General features: G+C 42.6%; 1 protein-coding gene across 1 annotated transcript in view; it reads left to right on the top strand.

Moving 5' to 3' along the window:
- Positions 1-18,177, top strand: part of Pdhb (Pyruvate dehydrogenase E1 beta subunit) — a 119,212-nt gene extending 101,035 nt beyond the window's left edge. The window contains exon 8 of the mRNA XM_068380121.1: positions 17,834-18,177. Coding sequence (XP_068236222.1) covers positions 17,834-17,985 — 152 coding nt within the window. The 3' untranslated portion in view covers positions 17,986-18,177. The remainder of the gene's footprint in view (positions 1-17,833) is intronic.
- The last annotated feature ends 2,857 nt before the right edge of the window (positions 18,178-21,034 follow it).

The following is a 21,034-nucleotide window of genomic DNA, read 5'->3' on the forward strand; positions in this document are numbered from 1 at the left end:
GCTGAAGAAGATGATGATGTAGATGAACCTCAACCAGGGACATCCACTGATTCCCAGCCTCAGAAACAACGTTTTTCCGCCAGCAAAGGATGGTTCGCGAAGTTTCAGAAATGCTTCGGCCTGAAAAGCGTTTCCCTGCATGGCGAGGCTGCTTCCGCTGACACTGCCGCTGCTGAAAGTTACGCGAACGAGACGTTCAAGAACATTATCGCTAAAGGTGGATACAAGCCGGAACAAGTGTTTAATATGGACGAGACTGGCTTTTTTTGGAAGAGAATGCCGTCGCGAACTTTCCTGTTCAAAGAAGAAGCCAAAGCCTCTGGCTTTAAAGCATTCAAAGATCGTGTTACCCTCGTGATGTGTGGTAATGCTGCTGAATTTTTGCTAAAGCCGGGGCTTATTTACAAGTCGAAAAATCCTCGCGCTTTGAAAAATAAAAATAAGAATCTCCTTCCCGTGTACTGGATGCATAATCAAAAAGCATGGATTACGAAGATGCTGACCTCCAACTGGTTCCACCAGTGTTTTATCCCGCAAGTCAGCAAATATCTCGTAGAGAAGGGCTTGACATTTAAGATCCTTCTCCTTATGGATAACGCTGGTGGACATGCAACTGACCTGTGGCATGAGGCATTCAGGTTGAGTTCCTGCCACCCAACACCACGTCATTAATTCAACTGATGGACCAGGGGGTTATCAGGGCATTCAAGGCCCTCTACTCGAAGAATACCTTGGCGGACCTCGCTGCGTGTGTGGATGCTGCCCAAGAAGGTGGAGATGAAAATTTCAATTTGAAGGCGTACTGGCGGAAGTACACAATAGCCACGTGCCTGCAGAACATCCAGAAGGCACTGCAAGAAATGAAACCTGCTACTGTTAATGCGAGCTGGAAGAAGTTGTGGCCCCAGATTGTTTACGATGACGAGGGATTTACACCGTCTGAGATTCAACACTGCAATACGCAAATCTGTGCAGTTGGCTGCGATAATTGGAGGTGACGGGTTTGGCGACATGACGACTGAAGACGTCGACGAGTTGTTGGACTGCCATTCCCAGCCGCTAACTGATGCAGACCTAGAAGACCTGACGGAATCGGCCAGTGAAGAAGACAGTGAAACGCAGGAAGAGACCCAAGAAAATGTCGAAGAAACGGGCTTAACATTAGAACGGCTTGCCAAGTTTTGCAACCATGTGAAGGAGGTGAAAGAAATGTCGCAAGAGTGGGACGAGGATATGGTTCGGTCTATGCAATTCTGCAACAAGATCGATGACATCATGACTCCCTACAGGATGCTCTTCGAGCGAAAAAAGAAGCAGCGGCAGCAACTTCCGATCACAATGTTCTTCCAGCCTCGCAAAAAAAGAGCCAGTTCCTCCTGCTACTACGCCTTCGGAATAAATTGAAGAAGTGTCCCAGGAAGAAGTTGAAGAGGTGTCCCAGGAAAAGACACCTCTGTCTGAAGAGACGTAAAATACTATCATTGGCTGCACAGTAGAAGACATCATCAGCTTCATCATCATCATTTCTACTGTGCAGCAAATTCATCGCTATCATTATTCAAGTTTTTCTTCAACTTCTTTCGTGGTGAGTACAGTAACAATCTTTATTTTTTTTATACATGTTTTACTTTCATATTCTAACATTTTAATATTTGTGCCTGTTTTAGTTTAGTATGCATTAAGTTAAAGGGAAGGTTTTAAAAGTCTGAATATACATGTTATAACCTATCATATTTTTTTGTTTAAAATTTACATTTACGTACGTAAAACAATCTCTCTCTCTCTCTCTCTCTCTCTCTCTCTCTCTCTCTCTCTCTCTCTCTCTCTCTCTCTCTCTCTCTCTCTCTCTCTCTCTCTCTCGTAAATTGTCTTCCTGCTTTGCTACGTATGTACTGTATGATTTTATATAGATACGGTAAATAGTATTTGTAATAACATATTTTCTAAAAGCTTTTACTGTAATATCATTATTTATCACTTTCATCATGTGTGTTAAATGCCTTCGTTTGTTAACTGAGCGTACTTTATGACGCTGCCGTTTCAGGCGGCGTCATAAAGAAAAACATTTCATTTGGAAGTCCTAAGAAAAATTAAGTAAAATATTGGTAATAACAAAATCAACATACTGTACTGAATAATCAATATAATCGATGCAAAAACTAACCTATACACAGATGTGTAAATGCGTTTGTTTCTTCATTATGATCAGAAATAAACGTAAACAAGACATTGGTTGCCATTCTTTATCGTGCTTTTTGGCGTGTTTAGGAAACGCATGATATAAAATCGCCTTTAATATTTGTGCCTGTTTTAGTTTAGGGTACTGTAGTACATGCATTAAGTATTCTGTACATTAAAGGGTAGTTTGTTAACAGTACTACGTACAAGGGAAAGTTTTAAAAGTCTGAATATACATGTTAAATAAATACGTAAATATGGTGTCACTACTTCGCGGATTTTCACCTATCGCGGTCGGGTCTGGAACCTATCTACCGCGATAAACGAGGGCTCACTGTATTGCCTGGAATATGCATTTGAATTATTTCTGAAAGATAATGATCCGCATTCCCATAATGTATCGTGTTCGGGGTATATACTTTTATTCAAATAATCGTGGGGAAAAGTGCGTTTCACTCTCAGACCAGTCATGGAAAAGTATGTTTCAATGGTTGCCAATCAAGCCTTCTTGGGCGACTTCTTAGCCGCTTTCTTCTTATTGGTGCCGAAGAGCATCCACTGGATCTCACTCCAGGACTCGCACTCCGGACACGTGGAGGTAGGGGAACACACTTTGCCCCTACACGTCGAACACAATGAATGGGGATCCACTTCGGAAAGGAAAGCCCACAAGATTTCCCGGCCACAGGCCCAGGGCAATGACGAGGCTGCTCCATAACACAACACTAAGTCACCAAGAGACACAGGGATAGAAAGGAAAGGGTAAGGAAATAAACACGTGGGTAGCGCGTGGTAGACACAAAGGGTCGCACAGGGTAAGAGAGAGCGCGGCGAGATGATAATCACGTCGCGACCAGAAACTTACTGAGGAGCCGACCTGAGCTTGCACGCTTTCCGCCCCCAGGTCGCCTCGGCGCGTATCACTCCGCCTGAGGTTAGCCCCTTAGAAAACAGGAATAGGGTAAACTACACAAAAAGCTGGTCGGTTAGGTAGAGTTACCAGTAACTCCTAAGAAGGTAGTTCTAGGTAAGTATGTTAGGAAAAATACAAATTACTTAAAAATTTGTGATTTCAGTGGTTGCCAATCAAGTTAACAGTTGAAATATGCTGTTAGGTCAGGGGTAAAGCTGTGGTATACTAGGCTAGTTGATTATAGCGGGGATGATGACAACACCTCCACCTTTGGACAACACAGAAATTCAGCCGTCTTAACAAATGATAAGCTGCACAATCTCTGGACATAAATTTTTTCCTTTGTTAAATTTTATAAGACCAGTGAATCCTCCTTAAGTTGTGGAAATTCTGGTCCTTCACACCCTATTGCCAAACCTAACCCCCAAAGATCAATCTAATATTAACCCTGGATAGGTACGGTCCTCGGACACCCCTTTAAGGGTATACTCGGACGCGAACGACCCCTACGCCAAAAAAAATTCCTGAAAAATCAGTTTTTGCAGTAACCTCCTTTTTTCTTTTGCCAAAAAAAACTTCAATGAATGCTTAAAACAACTGTAAAGATAAATACTACTCATCTGCAGAAAAACTATTTATTATAAATATTTTAAAAAATTAAGTAGAAAAAAAAAGACCTGACATAAAAATTCATAAAAAAAAAGTTTATACATATATACACAAATCCTTTTAGGAATTGATTCTTGAATGTTTAGGACACATCTTGATGTATTTTGGATGAAGTCAGACCCATGGAGGTGAAGATCTGAAATGAGAAAAAAAGGGTAACTTTTTTTGGCCAAAAAAAATTGTCCAAATTTCATGAATTTTTTTGGGTACCCAAATGAAATAGGAAGTGGCTAATTTTTTTAGGGAATAAACATATGTTATCCTAAAATAGAAATATGTAAAAAAATCTTCATTATTTTGTAAATTACATTTATATCAGGGGCCATATCTAAAGGTAATTTTTTGAGTACTTGGAAATTTCGTAAAAAAATACATATATTTAATATATAATATGATATTTATGCAGGTAAAAATATACCAAAATATCACAAATTCTATAGGGAACAAGAATATATATAGATAGGGCAGCTTACGCTTCGGATATGTCCACAAAATGGCCGCCAACCACACTGACTCAGACTCCCTAATCTGCCACTTGAAATGTAGGAAGGGTATGTCAATTTCAAGGTGTTATTTACTAATCTAATTATTATTGGATATGCATAAAAATTGTATGGTGGGTTGCTGGATAATTGTCGATTATTTTACGACTATAAAATTAAAATTCTGACCCAAAAAATTTTTTTTGAAGGGAAATAAAATCGAAAAAAAAAAAATGTGAAACAATATAATATTTTAGCTAAAAAAATTTGATGTTATTCAATCAAAAAAGAAGTAAACAAAATTTTCCGACAAATAAACATCTAGAGGAATCATTACTCTGTGATAGTTCCTTAGTACGTAGTAATTTTGAAAGAATTGGGAAAAAACGAAAAAATGGCAATCACCGGAAAATCGAACACATACCTATATATACGCCATATCTGGCTAAAAAAAAGATAGGCATGGGTAGCCAGATCATCTAGAAACATTTTCCAACACTATAAAAATATAAGTTTTGCGACACTACTTGCCAATTCCTTACGGTAACATGACTAAGCAAAAAAATGCAAAACAAATAAAAAGGGGCACTCGTGGAAAAATGGCCATTCTAATATACGGCATTTCAGAAAAAAAAAATTTCAGCCACGTGCTAGGCAAACCATCAAGGCATATTTTCCGACAAATAAACATATAAATGAAATATTACTCTGTGATAGTTCCTTAGTACGTAGTAATTTTGAAAGAAATGGGAAAAAACGAAAAAATGGCAATCACAGGAAAATCGAACACATACTTATATATACGCCATATCTGGCTAAAAAAAAAATAGGCATGGGTAGCCAGATCATCTAGAAACACTTTCCAACACTATAAAAATATAAGTTTTGCGACACTACTTGCCAATTCCTTACGGTAACATGACTAAGCAAAAAAATGCAAAACAAATAAAAAGGGGCACTCGCGGAAAAATGCCCAACATTCTAATATACGGCATCTCAGATAAAAAAAAAAGACATGCACGTGTTAGCCCAACCATCAAGGCACACTTTCTAACACATAAACATGAAAAAAAAATCAATAATATACGGCAATTCCTTACTACGTAGTAAATTTTTACAAATATTGAAAAAAAAACAGAAATTGGCAACCGCAGTTAAATACCCAATATACCAATAACTACGTCGTATCTGACAAAAACAAAATCACGCATGGGTAGCCAGATCATCTAGACACACTTTCCAACATTAAAAAAGCAAAAGTTTTACGACACGATTTCGCAATATCTTACGGAAAAATGACTTGGCAAAAAAATTAAAAAAAATTAAAAAGGGACACTCGCGGTAAAATGCCCGACATTCTAATATACGACATCTCAGATAAAAAAAAAGACATGCACGTGTTAGCCCAACCATCAAGGCACACTTTCTAACACATAAACATGAAAAAAAAAATGAATAATATACGGCAATTCCTTACTACGTAGTAATTTTTACAAATATTGAAAAAAAAACAGAAATTGGTAACCGCAGTTAAATACCCAATATACCAATAACTACGTCGTATCTGACAAAAACAAAGTCATGCATGGGTAGCCAGATCATCTAGACACACTTTCCAACACTAAACAAGCAAAAGTTTTACGACACTATTTGGCAATATCTTACGGAAAAATGACTTGGCAAAAAAATGAAAAAAAATGAAAAAGGGGCACTCGCGGTAAAATGGTCCTCGTGGTGATGAACAACATTTTAACTAAAAAAAAAAACATGCACATGGTAGCCAAACAATCCACCAAGACTTTCCACAACTGATAACCTATACAAGTTGCACCATTCTACGACAATTTCATAATACGTAATAACTTTGATAATTATGCAAACTACCTCAGAAGGGTAAACTCGGACGCGAACGACCCCGACGCGTCTCAGAAATCGGGGAAGGAGTACAGCTACAGCAATGCACATCTGGACACTACTAGAGCGTGTAGGGGAGACACCTCCTGCAGGTCGATCACCCACAAATTCAGTCACAGGGGTGAGTCACGTGAGAAAAACCTGTTTTTTTTTACGCTCGGGGTCGCAAACGACCCACCGTACCTATCCAGGGTTAATAGCGCTTCATTTAGTAAGGGTTCTGAAAGTATGCAGTTCTCTACAGATTACATTGCCTCTCGCACAGCCTTGAAATCATCTTATACTTTAGTTTCTACTACTGCAAAACCACAATGTTAGTCACTTTACGAAGACAACTAGATGATGAAACAAACACTTGAGTGGGTTGTCTTGATCTTGATATCCCTGCACTTGCTAAAGTAAGCGCTTCTCATCAGTCTCATATTATGTATGTGGATTATGGCATGGCATATCGTATTATTCCTTTAAACTGTGCAGTTATATTTAGACAAAAAAGTAGTAGAGTTGGTGTGTGTAATTTGTTTTATGGGCTGAGCGTCCCTAATCTCTCATTAATCAAAAAGGCTAACCAAAATGGCTATGTCATTTCTAGTTATAAATTTGGGCACAGTAGCCTGCAAAGAATTAGTTCCAAATCTTCTGTAGAAATCTTTCATTGTAAAAAGGTTAGCAACAGCTTAATGGCATATCATGTTTGTTTTTGCCAAACATTATCTTAAAGAAGCATTGGTTGCTCAAGAAGACTGTTGAGCTATAGGTCAGAGAGTGACACTTAAAGAAACAATTTACATTATAATACAGTGGAACCTCTACACACGAACGTATCTACATCCGAATTTTCCAACATCCGAAGTAAAATTCGAGCAAATTTTTGACTCTACACCCGAATTTTATTTTGACACACGAAGTAAGCAATTTTCGTCGTACCGGTTGTATGGTTGTATCCGAATTTTTCGACTCGCGAAGTACAATTCGAACACGTTCCGACTCTACACCCGAACGTTTTTTTTGACACCCGAAGTAAACAATACTCGTACGCGTAGTCGGTGCTCATAGTGCCTGAAGTGTTTTTTATTTCCGCCGATAGAAGGCAGCACATCGACCTCGGAGGGACGCTCAATTAGCGTGGCTTGGGTCAGTCCTCTGTTCTCGTCGGCTTCTTGCGGTTGTGCTCTGTGCGTTCTGCTATTAAATCTGTTTTAATCGTGATTTTTTATGTGCATCCTTTAACGGTAATTTACGTAAAGTATGGGTCCTAAAAGGCTTAGTTTTGCCAGTGGTAGTGGTAGTGGTGAGAAAAGGAAGAAGGAAATGCTTTCTATAGAAATTAAGCAGGAAATTATTGAAAAACATGAGCGTGGCATCCGCGTGAGTGAACTTGCTAAACAGTATGGCCGTAATATGTCGACGATCTCGACAATCCTTAAACAGAAGCAAGCTATTAAAGCAGTGAAATATAAGGGGATCACTATAATTTCCAAACGCCGTACCCCTATCATAGAAGATAGGAACGACTTCTACTAGTGTGGATTAAGGATAGAGAGATCGTTGGCGACACCATCACCGAGACCGTTTTCTGCGAGAAGGCGCACGCCATCTTTACGGACTTGAAGGAGGAGAGCTCTGGGGGTGATGCTGGGGAGAGTTCAACCGAGCCTTCCTTAGATGATTTCAAGGCATCTCGTGGCTGGTTCGAGAAATTTAAGAAACGGTCCGGGATTCATTCAGTTGTTCGCCACGGAGAGGCTGCTAGTGCGGACACAAAGGCTGCAGCTGACTTTGTCAAGAACTTCGAAAAGATCGTGCAGAAAGAAGGCTACGTAGAGCAGCAGGTGTTTAATTGTGATGAAACCGGGCTGTTTTGGAAGAAGATGCCGAGTCGAACCTACATCACTGCCGAAGAGAAGAAATTGCCTGGGCATAAGCTAATGAAGGATCGGTTGACTCTTGCCCTATGTGCCAACGCTAGCGGGGACTTTAAAGTCAAGCCCTTACTGGTTTACCATTCAGAGAACCCTAGGGCCTTTAAAGCACACAACGTCGATAAGGATCAGCTTCATGTTTTCTGGCGATCCAACTCGAAGGCCTGGGTCACTAGGCAATTCTTTGTGCAATGGGTAAACCAAGTTTTCGGCCCTTCTGTGAAGAAGTATCTTCATGAACAGATATTGCCTTTAAAGTGCCTGCTATGCCTTGACAATGCACCCGCTCACCCCCCCGGACTTGAAGATGATATCTTCGATGAATTCAAGTTCATAAAGGTGCTGTATCTTCCACCGAATACCACCTCTATCCTCCAGCCCATGGACCAGCAAGTCATCTCTAATTTTAAGAAGCTGTACACCAAGACTTATTAAAGCAGTGCTTTAATGTCACGCAAAGCACCAATTTAACTATGCGTGAATTTTGGAGGGGCCACTTCAACATCGTGCACTGCTTGAAGATCATAGATCAGGCTTGGGTGGGATTAACTCGACGGACCCTGAATTCCGCTTGGAAGAAGCTTTGGCCTGATGCTGTTGCTCCCCGAGATTTCGAGGGTTTTGACCCCGAACCTGATCCCGTGGTCGGTGCAGCGGAAGCCGTAGAGGAAATCGTCTCCCTTGGCAAGTCCATGGGTCTGGAGGTCAACGCAGATGACGTTACGGAACTCGTCGCCGAACATCACGACGAACTGACGACGGATGAGCTCAAGGAACTCCATGCTATGTCGGAGCACATGAGTGATGACGAGGAAGAGAGCGAGGAGGTAGAACATGTGTTAGGTTCAGCGCAAATAAAAGAGGTGTTAGGAAAATATCAAGACGTGGTCGACATCATCGACAAATACCATCCAAAGAAATTGCAGGTTTGTCGTGTAGTTTCTCAATTCGATGATGATTGCCTAACTCATTTTCAAAACATTCTGAAAAGCCGTACCAAGCAATTATCTATCGATGCTTTCTTTTAAAAAACTGCGAAGCGAACTCGCGATGAAGAGGATGTAAGTGAATCGAAGAAAACGGCAAAGAGTGAAGCGGAAGAAAGTGAAACACAGAAAACGGAAAAGAGTGAAGCAAAAGAAATTCAGTCAATTTTAAATGTAAGTGATAGTGATTAAAATTACGTAATCATCAAGAAGAAAGAAAGAAAATGTAAAAAAAAAAAAATATAAAATATAAAAATAAAAAAAAAATAAGCTAAGTTATGTTAAAGTTCACTTAGTGTAAGTTAGAATAAGTTACGGTAGTGTTACGTTTATCGTAGTTAACCTCTCTACCTCCTCGCCGTCCGTCCGTCTCCTCTCTCCTCTCTGCGTAGCGAAGACTAACAACACCTGCGCTGGAGTTTCTAAGGTAAAGTGACGCTAAAAACCCGTTTCTTATTTATCATTTTTTGCTAATTCTTCTTATTTACATGTCTATTCTTGTTATTTACATGTCTATTATCTAATTTAGTGTTCATTATTCTCATGGGAAAATTATGTGTAGTAGTTTATTAAGAAGTTATCATAGGTTTTTGGGCTCAACCACGGATTAATCCTCTTTCAATGTATTCTTATGGGAAAATTCGTTTCTACATCCGAACAATTTCTACATCCGAAGTTGGTTCTGGAACGGATTAAATTCGTATGTAGAGGTTCCACTGTATTTTTAATTACTTTAGTAAATAAACTGGACTATCTATCTACTGAGTTGTATTTTAAATTACTTTAGTAAACAATTTGGAGTCCCGTATTTCAAATTGTAGGTTAAACGGATTGTCAAAGCAATCTAGACAAGTAATCTAGCCCAGGTTGGTACAGAAATCCCTAACCTTTTGCATTACATGTACATGAATTTACCCCTCTCTTTCCTTCAATTGCACCCACCTCCAACAGTGCGGTAATCAGGAATATGAACATCAAGGGAGATTCATAGAAAACAGAATCTGAAGAATAAAACAATTTTTGTTCCCATACTAAGAAACCTTCCATTATTTATGTGGATTATCTTTCAGCAGCAGCTGGAGGTAGCCATTAGACTTTGTTTGCGAGGTGGCAATCCTGCTAACTGCTTGAGCAGGTAGGGTGGGGGTTACCCAGCCACCTCTATATATACTCTCGCATCAGTGAGAGAAGCCACTTTTTCTTTTGGCTCAGTAGAAATCCTCTCTCCTGATTGTCATTGGACTTTTTCAATTTTGCTTTTCCTTTTCAGGTGTGCGTGTCTTCTCTGGCGATCGCCTTCATCATGTGAATTTGTCTAGGGCGTGAGGGTGCCGCATGCGGGACCTTCACGTCGTCGTTGGAGACTGACCCGCACATCGATGCGAGCAGGGTTCGCCCTGCGCAGAGAGTAGGGCGTGGTCTGCCTCCCAATGGCAGAAATTTGGGCGGCGTAGGAAGACGACGAAGCGCAACCATTCTCCCTCGGGCGAGCAGAGTGTGTTCTTTTTCTTGCACCCCCAAATCTCTCTCAAAAGCTCCTTCTCGTTCGCGCTCTTACGAAGAACGATCGAATAGGAGCGCAAATCGATTAACTCCTTGGCCACCCCGGGGTACTGGGGGTTTGTTGCTTCCCCTAGAGAAGCAACTTCTCCAGCCACTGGTGAGCCATTCTCCCTTTTAGATCTGCTGCAGGTGTGATGGTCCTTAGGGATTTCGGGACTCCCTTCGAAGAAGGAGCTACTGCGCTTTCTTCAGCGTGGTGCAAGGAAGGATCTTTCTCCGGAGTCGTCGACATCTCACGCTCTGGAACTGTAGGAGGTCCATCTGTAGCCTTCTCCTGGTCCTTCCAGACGTGGACGAGGTGATTACTCGCGTTTGCCTCTCCAACGACCCCCTGCTGACGACAAACCCTCTATCCATCCTGGGATCTCGTCATCCCTTAACCTTCAACCCTTAACCTTCAACCCTTTGTTTCTCCCCACAGGAACCCGCAGGTTGTGGGTGTGGATCTTCGGGGACCAGCGCTCCTACCAACAACAGCGGGAAAGGACGAGCTTCACCATCCCCTCGCCCTTATGGACTCTTTCCCCTGATCACTGTTCGCGACGATTGGAAGATCTTATGGATCGTAGATCATCGTGATGCGAGCGCTCTTCTTCTAGAAGGGGCTCACGAGACTGCAGGTCTCAACGCTCTACTCAGAGGTATTCCTCTTCCCGAGGACGAGTCTCGAGATCGGGTTCTACACGATCGCGAGCAAAGTCTAGACCAAGGTCCAGACGCTCACGTTCTAGATCCGTGCGATATAGATCACGAGAACGGCACTCTCGCTTGCAAGGATGACGCTCCCGTTCACGAGAGTGGCGTTCACGGTAGCGAGGGTACTGTTCACAAGAACGATGTTTTTGATCGTGAGGCCAACGCTCACGTTTGCGAGCTAGGCATTTGCGACGTTCATGCCGTTCTCGAACAAGAACTAGATGCTCTCGTTCAAGATCACGAATCGTGCGTTCGCGATCAAGGTCTTGACATTCCTCGTCTAGAGGTAGAGGTAGGCGTACGCGCAGTCCATCAGCATGTAGCCCCTCAACCAGACCTTCCAAACAACCTTGGACCGGACCTGAAGAAGAGAATGACCAGTCCTCTGACAGGCGTCCAGCTAAACCCCCAGTGCCTTTCACTGCCTGGGGAGTTCTAGCAAAGCTTTCGCCTACACGACACTTGGAAACGCATCCCGCTATGACGCATTCTCCAACTAGAATAGTCCCTACTCAGAGGCTTCCTCTGCCAACTTCGTTGGATGTAGGTGCTTCTCTGGGGCCTGCAGGAAGGCGTTAAACCTTCCTCTTCCTCTGCGGCTCCTACTGCTCCAGTTGCGAGTCTTCTGCTCATGAATTGCGTCAGTTGACGCGTGAAACTCGCGATTTTGCGCGTGTATGTCACGATTTCACGAGCATATCGCGATTTCCGTGAGCAATTCACGAGCAGGTGTGTCGGAACAGCGAGCGTGGTACCAACACCTTTGCCTCGTCCCTCTGCATCTTCCACCTCCAGCGGAAGACTGACACCCTCCCCAGAAGGGTTCAAGGAGCCCCCTAATAGATTTGTGAACGTTCCTATTAGTCCTGACCTTTCTTCGCGTCCGAAGGAACGTGTTCCTCCGCCTCGGAGGTTGTCACCTCTATTGACTAGAGCTCCTTCTAGAGTTCCACCCCAAGGATACACTCCTAGGTAATTCCAGGGTATACCTAGAGGTTCAGAGTTTCCTCCATGGGTGAACACTTTCATGACCACCCTCCTGAAGACTGAATGTGGCTCCTACGCCATCACAACTTCCGACTGTCTCAGTCAAGGCAACCCCTAGGATCCCCTTGTAACCCTCGTAGTGTTCGTCATTTGGAAGTCAGGACCCTAGAAGGAAGTCGACGGTAGATCACCTCCACCCCTATCGCGTGCTGAAGGCCCTATTCTTTCTGATTCTTATATGGCCAACTTACCTTTTACACCAATAAAGGTAAAGGAGGTCATCTCTAAGAAGCAGAAGAGAAGGATGAGAGGCGTTTCACCACCTCACGCCGATATCATCCATCCTAGGACGAGTAGGGATATAGGCTCGCCCAGGAGATTGCAATCCATCCCCTCAACCCTCAAAAGCATCCAGTTTCTATACCTCCTTCAGAGGAGGAGCCTTCAGCTTCTGCTACCAAGGCTTTGTTTAATGCTTCGAAGACCTCGCAGGTTCCCCCTCCTAAGACCGCAGAGGAAAATCTTGTGCGTAGGGAATCAAAGGACACGAAGACGAAACCTAAGAACTCTGCGGCACGGGAAGCTAGATTGGCTGAGGCACAGAGGCGGTGTGATTCGGTTGACGACCCTGATCTACCCCAGGCTCTGGATGTAAGCTTGGAGGTGGACAACACCTTAGACTCGGAAGATGAGAATCATCCAAAGGCGGCCAGTCCGAACTATCATTCCGAACAGGAGAGGAAAGAGTTGGAACATACCTTTTGGCAGGTCCTTGCCTGTATGAGGGCCATCAACAGGCTGTTTACTTCTGGTTCCACCATCAAGGAAGGGAAAGATATAGTTCTCGATGAGATATTCGAGACCCAGAAGCCTTCCAGGTCCAGTGCAGCTCTGCCCGGTCTAGAGGTTTGACAGCTGCCAAAAGGAAAGCTATCACCCAGATAGCTGGAACTTCCAGTTCCTTGAGGGCAGGTTCCTCCTCTCAGTCCCTTCCAGTTCCTTGAGGGCAGGTTCCTCCTCTCAGTCCCTTCCACTTCCTTTTGTTTTTACAAAGGAAGTATTACGAGATTGAAGGGGAACCACATTCCACCATGACCCTCGACCCTTCGGTAGAGTCCCTAACGAAGGGTGTTCCAACTCAAACCCTCTTCTCTCTGAAGGCCTCCCTCTCGGCAGTTGAGCTCCTTAACATAGAGAGAGGCGCGAAGTACGCCATGTAGGCAGCTTCATGGCTTGATCTATGGTTGGTATCCTTAGGCTTCATGGTTCGCTCCCACGATCTTTCGAAGCAGTCGACCAGGAAGACTATGGGGTCCTTCCTGTTGTCAGGTACCTGGACTCTTGAGTTCCTATCGCACCTAATTGTCAACCTGTAGGCGAACGCCATCCTCAAGAGGAGGGATACCGTCATAGGTCGGTTCCACAAACAGGTGCCGAAAGTGGTCTTTCGGTTGAGGAATTTCACCCTCGAGGGTTCATCTCTCTTTGTTCTGGAAGAGATAGAGGGGGCTGCTGAGCGATGGAGGAAATTGTCCAACGATTCTCTCCTCCATAGGGCCATGACATCACAGACCTATGGTAGACCTTCCCAGTCTTCTCGGCCCCAGCAAGTACCTTCCTCTACTTACCAGTCAACTTCTTGGTCCTCTGGACCTTCTAAGGGACAAGGGGTCCAAGTCCTTCAGAGGAAAGAAGGGAGGAAAGGGAGGTGGCCAAGGTGGTCCCTCCGAATAGGAATGGCATTCCTCATCACCTACCACCTGTGGGAGGATACTTATAGTGCCGCTGGCAGAGGTGGCAGCTTCACGGGGCAGATCCCTGGACGGTCAAATTGATCGCCCTAGGGTATCGTGTCCCGTTCATTCAATCTCTCCCTCCACTGACTCGGGATCTAGTGCATCTAAGCTTCTATGCAAAGGGATCCGCAAAAGAGCTGGCCCTCCGGCCCGAAGTCCAAACCATGCTGCAGAAGGGCGGTCTCCAAGAGGTCACGGACGGGTCCCCAGGCTTCTACAGTCGAGTTATTCTGGTGAAAAAGAGGACTTGAGGCTGGAGACCAGTCATTGATCTCTCCTCTCTGAACAAGTTTTCTCAATAGACTTGGTTCAGAATGGAGACGGCAGACACAGTCATCCAAGTGGTTCGTCCAAGCCACTTCATGCGCACACTGGTTCTGAAGGACTCGTATTCCAGATCCCAATCCATCCGTCTTCAAGGAAGTATCTGAGATTCATACACGAGGAAAAGACATACCAGTTTAATGTTCTATGCTTCGGTCTCGCGACAGCTCCTCAGGTATTCACCAGTGTTCACCCTAGTGTCATCTTGGGCTCACAGGAATGGCATCCGCCTTCTCAGATATCTGGACGACTATCTGACCCTAGCGCACTCTGAGAGGACCCTTCTTTGTCACTGGGACATGCTTCTCAAGTTCTGTCAGGACCTGGGGGCTCTGATAAATCATGAGAAGTCATTACTGCAACCTTCACAGAGACTGGTATACCTTTGTATGATCATAGACACTGTCCAAGAGAAAGTCTTCCCATCAAACGAAAAAGTACACAAACTGAAGGAAGTGGCCGCTCCCTTCCTCAGGAAAGAAGTTCTCCTAGCCTCTCGTTGGTTGAATCTGTTAGGCCATCTATTCCTCTCTCATCCATCTTATTCCAAACAGCCGCCTCAGGAGAAGATCCCTGCAGTGGCAGCTGAAGTACGTGTGGAACCAACACTCCGATCCACCGTTCACCCGAGTTCCTATAACTCAGGATCAGGTGACTGATTTGAGTTGGTGGATGGTAGACGAACACCTTGATGAGGATAGAATCTTCTCGTTCCCCCTCCGGATTTTATGCTCTTCACAGATGCATCAAAAGATGCAACAAAGTCCTAACTTTGTGGGGTTCTCCGACTGTAGACCTGTTCGCAACATCTCTGAACAGCAAGCTTCCGCTGTTCTGTTCTCCACTCCCGGACCCTCAGGCTCTATGGCAAGATGCATTCCAACAACGGTGGGACAACATCGACGTGTATGCCTTTCCCCTGTATTGTCTGATGAGAAGACTGCTCAACAAAACCAGAGCATCCAAAGATATAATGATGGCATCATGTAGAGTGGTTTCCGGACCTGCAACTTTTAGTAGCTCTACAGAGAGAACTCCCTCCACGACCAGATCTACTGAAACAACCACACGCGAACATCTTCCACAAGAACATGCTGTCGCTTCGACTTCACGCGTGGAGACTATCCAGCGTCTCCTCTCTCAAAAGGACTTCTCATGACAAGTTATAGAGCAAATGTCCGGATGCTCGCGTAGGTCCTCAGCCTCGGTCTACCAGGCAAAATGGAGAGTATTCTGTGGTTGGTGTCGTGAAAGGAATACCTCTCCACTCGATGCCACTATTCCAGCAATAGCGGAGTTCCATGTATACCTTTGGGAGGAAAAATTTCTATCAGTCTCGGCAGTGAAAGGCTATTGCTCACTCAACTTTAAGCCTTGAATTTAAGCTGAAAGGAGTAGATATTTCCTCTTTGTTGGAGCTTTCTCTACTCATGCGGAGTTATGAGATCACTTGCCCCCAGTCAGAGGTTAGACCTCCTCCTGGGAACGGGGTTCGCATCTTGAGATCCTTGAAAGGACCCCCTTACGAACAATTACGCCATGCAAATGACCGAAATTTCACTTTGAAGATGGCGCTCCCCTGCTCACATTAGCCTCGACAAAGAGAGTCAGTGAACTTCATGGCCTCCTGTATGACATCGCCCATTCAAGGGGATGGGGGAAAGTGAGACTCAGCTTCGTCCCTGAGTTGGTAAGACTCGAAATCAGGGGGTGCTGGATCATAGATTTGGGCCCTTTCAGATTGCGAGTCTTCGTTCCATAACCAATGACCCAGATTAGTTGTTACTAGGCCCAGTGAGGAGTTTGAGATACTATCTTAAAGGCACTGCAGCAACACGGCCCAGACTAACTCCTCTGTTTGTTAGTTCAGGGAGAGTAAAGAGGAGAATCACAAAGAACATGGTTTCCTCCTAGATTCGCCAGGTAACCGAAAGAGCCTTGGCTCCTCATCCTCCTCTGGCTCGTCGACCTAGGCCCATGCTGTCGGGAATTGGTACTTCCCTGGCATTAAAGCGCAACTTTTCTGTGTTGCAAGTTCTTCAAGCGGGCATGTAGAAGAGACAGACCACCTTCACTTAAAAGACGTAACTCACAGGAGACTTAATACCTTTACTATCGGTCCTGTGGTGGCTGCTGAACAAGTGGTTTAAGATACCTCAGGCTCCCTGATGGACAAGTAGCAGTTGGTTGAGGCCATTGGTTACCCAGGTTAAGACTGGGATGAATGAGAGGAATGTTTGGCTTTCCTTTCTTCATCTTCCCCTCCCTTGGGGTACAGCACCATGGGTCCCTCTGTAAGCTGGCTTCAACCTCTGCAGGTAATTATCACTTCCCTTGTGTAGTCTAGTATAAGTTATAAGATAATTATACTGTACACATTCCCATTGCTTTCAGTGAGGGAGCAATGGGAAATGCCTTGTTTTATCATGTAAACTCGAAGGCATTCATACAAATTAACAACTCCATTACACTGCATTGCATAGGCCGTGAGTACACTCACTTTGTATATTTCAGCGAGGTGTCAAAGTTTTCCCTATACTACAGTCATATACTGTACTAGGTAAAACTGGGTCAATGTCCATGCTAGATCTAGGACTTCCATGCACTTAAGAGTGAGTCATCCACATAAATAATGAAAGGTTTGTTACTATGGGAACAAATGACAAATTGGGAGATGAATTGTCCTGCCATCACCTGTCCCCCAAAAGTCCTGCCTGCAATAAAATTTGACGTCTCACTGCTGTGAGAGTATACTGTATATAGGGGTGGCTGGGTACCCCCCAGCCTACGTGCTCAAGCACTTATGCAAGGTTGCCACCTTGCAATTAAAGTCTAATGGCTACCTCCAGCTGCTGCTGAAAGATAATCCACATAAATAACTCCAGGTTTGTATTAGTTATGGAAAAATTCAATATATCTCTGAATTTGTCATATTTCTACTCTCGCCTGATTTTCCTACACATGCAAATCCTCCTTGTGACTGACTCCTAGTGTAAAGAGGGATGAACCCTTTGATTGCTACCCTTCACTGCAAGAAGGTTCCATTCCTGTTTACAGGACAAGTATTTATTGAAGTGAAGAAAACAGAAAAACTTCGAAAATTAAAATTTTACGTTGTTGCATCTATTAAATCCTGCTTTATGAGAAGCAGCAATATGAACGTCAAGCAAGTATAGAAATTTTAAGGAATAAATTTTTATTATTAAAATTGTTTTTGTGGTACAATATACTGGATCATGAAAAATTAGTTAAATATTTTAACTTTGATGTATCAAAACCTTCTGGTGTGTTTAGAATTGGAGTTACTGTATAGCTCATGAATTTGAACCTTTAGAGGTATCACTGGCTTTGCTTTTTTTTAGGACTTTTAAGATATAAAATAAACTTTTATTTTCCTCCTTAGGTCCTGCATTCCACTACTTAGAATCTCCAGTGATTCGCGTAACGGGAGTAGATGTACCTATGCCCTATGCCAAGAGCTTAGAAACTGCTTGTATTCCTCAGCAACATGATATTGTAAAGGCTGTTAAAAAAGTTCTGAAGATCATGAAGTAAAGCAGCACAAAATATAAATATTTTTTATCCAAATTGTTTTTTTTTTTTTTGTATATTTGTTGGTATAGTTCATGAAAAGGACTGCTGTAATTTTTAATGCATTTTTATAAGTAAATTATTTGACAGATAGAAATTTAGGCAAACAAATTTTAAGTTAGGATATACAGTATATAACTTTATAGTTTTCCAGTACATCGATATTGTTGACATTTCATTGTAGAAAATTATATAGCAATGGTTACCTATTGTTTGGCAGTGACCTTTCTTGTATATTGAAAAAAATGATGTAAATAGTGCTTCAACTTAATAAAAAAAAAAATACATACCTTGTATAGTCTTATTGTCTTGCACATTTTATTTTGTGAATATATCCATGATGTTCATATCTTCTTGTGGTAATTCTTGAGACTTCTTAGGAAGTCAGTTTTACTACTGAAAAAAAATATAGAAAAAGAGATTAAAAAAGTTATCAAAAGGTCTTAAAGTTGCTTTGCCTAATATCTATCTACCTTGGCACTTTCTCCAATTTTCGATGTTAGCCCGTACCAGTTTATATTATTGCGTATTACACATGCCCCTACAACAGCGGTCGCCAATCTTCCAAACTTCATGAACCACTAAATGCATGATTCTAAATTTGGCGGACCACTAACAGGAATTTTTAAAAAAGAAAGTAAATATTTGTATATAACTAGAACTGGTACTCGGTAGAGCTCATACCTTCACCACCGCCACTTCTGTCACAAAAATAACTGATGATGTTGTGGGTATTTGATCCCAAAACACACACATCACAAGAAAGACAATTGAATTGTGCACATTTCGCCACTAGTTTCATGCAAATCAGATAAAAATTGGGTACGATATGGCAAAAGATGTACTTTACCTTTTCGTGACTTGCATTGTCTTTTGACCCAATCATCTCACGAAATTTCATGAGATTCGGTCAAATAGTTTTTGAGTTATGCAAATCATAAACACACAGACATACAAACAAGAAACTTGGTGATGATGGGGTTATTTGATCCCAAAACATATATCATAAGATAGGCAGTTGAATTATACACAATTTGGCACTAGTTTCATGCAAATTGGATAAAGATTTACCATGATATAGCAAAAAGACATTTTTTCAATATTAATCTTACCCGATAATCATGTAGCTGTCAACTCTGTTGCCGACAGAAATCTACGGTCGGGATACGCCAGCGATCGCTATACAGGTGGGGGTGAACACCACAGCGCCATCTGTGGTCAGGTACTCCAGTACTTCTTGTCAACACCACCTCAATTTTTCCTCTGTCGTGCCTCCGGCTAGACTTACATGGATACGCTGTTGATTCTGGAGTTATTGCTCACGATTTGGTGATGTATTTGCTCTAGAGTTTAGCCTTCGCTATTCAGGAAGCTATATCATTAGCTTAGCAAGTTTTTGGAATTAATTTGATTTAATTTTTGATTTAATTTTGGTACGAAGAGAGTATGAACTCTCTTTCACTTTTAAATGGCCGACCCTTCCCTTAGACGGAAGTGTTGGTGTCGAAGAGAGTATAGACTCTTAATTTTGCTTAACAAAGTTATAGATTTATTTTATATCTCTCCGCCTTTTATAGGCCTCTTTGATTAACTTCCTTTTATTATAAACTTATTAAAATTAATTTTTATATTTGTTTATATTCGACCTTTCCTAATAGTAGGCGGTCTTTTCTTGGAACCGAAGTTAATTAACATTGAGCCCGTCATTTTGTTTTTACCTGTTAACATATTATGCTATTTTAATGTTTTTGAAAGAATTTCTTTGATAGTCTTGTACTGTTTTCAAAGTTGAACTAACGTTTTGTTTTGTCTCTGCAGTTGTTGACGTTCAGAACGTTCAACTTGCGCTCTATCGTTACGATAGAGAGAGAGTCTATCACGGTGTCACGTTGCAGTAAGAGTAAACCGATTCTAGCGTTTTGTTCATTCTTTCTTAGCTTAAATGGTTTTAATTCTAATAAAGGAACTTTTTATTTGGGAAATCTTTCAGTTTTTTTCCTTTAACAATAATATGTTTTAACGATATATATAATTGGGCTCTTCTCTCAGGTGCTAAGTCAAGAGAGAGAGAGAGAGAGAGAGAGATAGAGACGGAGGGAGAGAGAGGAGGATAAACATTTCGTTCAAGCGGGTAACGTTGTTATCGTTTTTGCTCTTCTCCCTAGTCTCTTTAGGGGAAGAAGGTAAACGTTTCTAGAGTTTTATTCTTGTTCTCAGGACTTTATGCGGTGAGAGATTTTAAACGTAGTTTATTTGATCTAGTGTTTAGTCTCTTTTCCAGCCACTGAATTATTTATCTTTCATTATGTTTTTCTGTTACATTGTAATACTGTTTTCGCAATTACTAACTTTTAATGAAGGATAGAATTGCGTGTTTCAGGTACAAACCACTTAAAGTTTCGAGTTCAGTGAAATAAGTGCAAACAGAAAATCAAAAGTGATAAAGTGATAAGCGCAAAGTGTTACAGTGTTGCGTTCGAGGGTTCGTCTGTTCGTGCCAGTTGTTCGCCTAGTCTGGGACCTCTTACAAGCTCCCAAGCCCAGGGGAGAAGTAATGTCGAAGGACTTATGGGTTCAGCAGGCCTTGATCGACGAACAGACGTTTCCCTCCGTGGTTTCGGGTGTTACCAACTCACGTAGCCGACGTGATCACCCCACCCACACAAAGACGAGAGAGCCCTTTTATTCCTCGTCTGCGGAAGAGGTTTCTCGCAGAAACCATGGACCAAATCTTGCAGCTTTTAAGTGCAAGTCGGTCCCTTCCGCGCAAGTCCAACTCCTAGGTGATGCCATTAGCACTGGGTCAGTTCGGACTTGCTGCAGTACGACAACTGCACACCTCCCAGAGAGGCAAGGTGGTATCGCAACAGACAGTAACTCCGTCTGTTGCCGCACCAGCTGTTTTAGACCCTCAGTTTCAACGGACAGTAGCTCCGTTTGTTGTTGTCTTTCTTAAACTCTAGTGGTCTATGCTGCTGACAATGCAGTCTCAGCTTGCGGTGTTGATGCAGGA

The sequence above is a fragment of the Palaemon carinicauda genome, chromosome 9 (assembly GCF_036898095.1).
Source record: "Palaemon carinicauda isolate YSFRI2023 chromosome 9, ASM3689809v2, whole genome shotgun sequence".
Classification (NCBI taxonomy): Eukaryota; Metazoa; Arthropoda; class Malacostraca; order Decapoda; family Palaemonidae; genus Palaemon; species Palaemon carinicauda.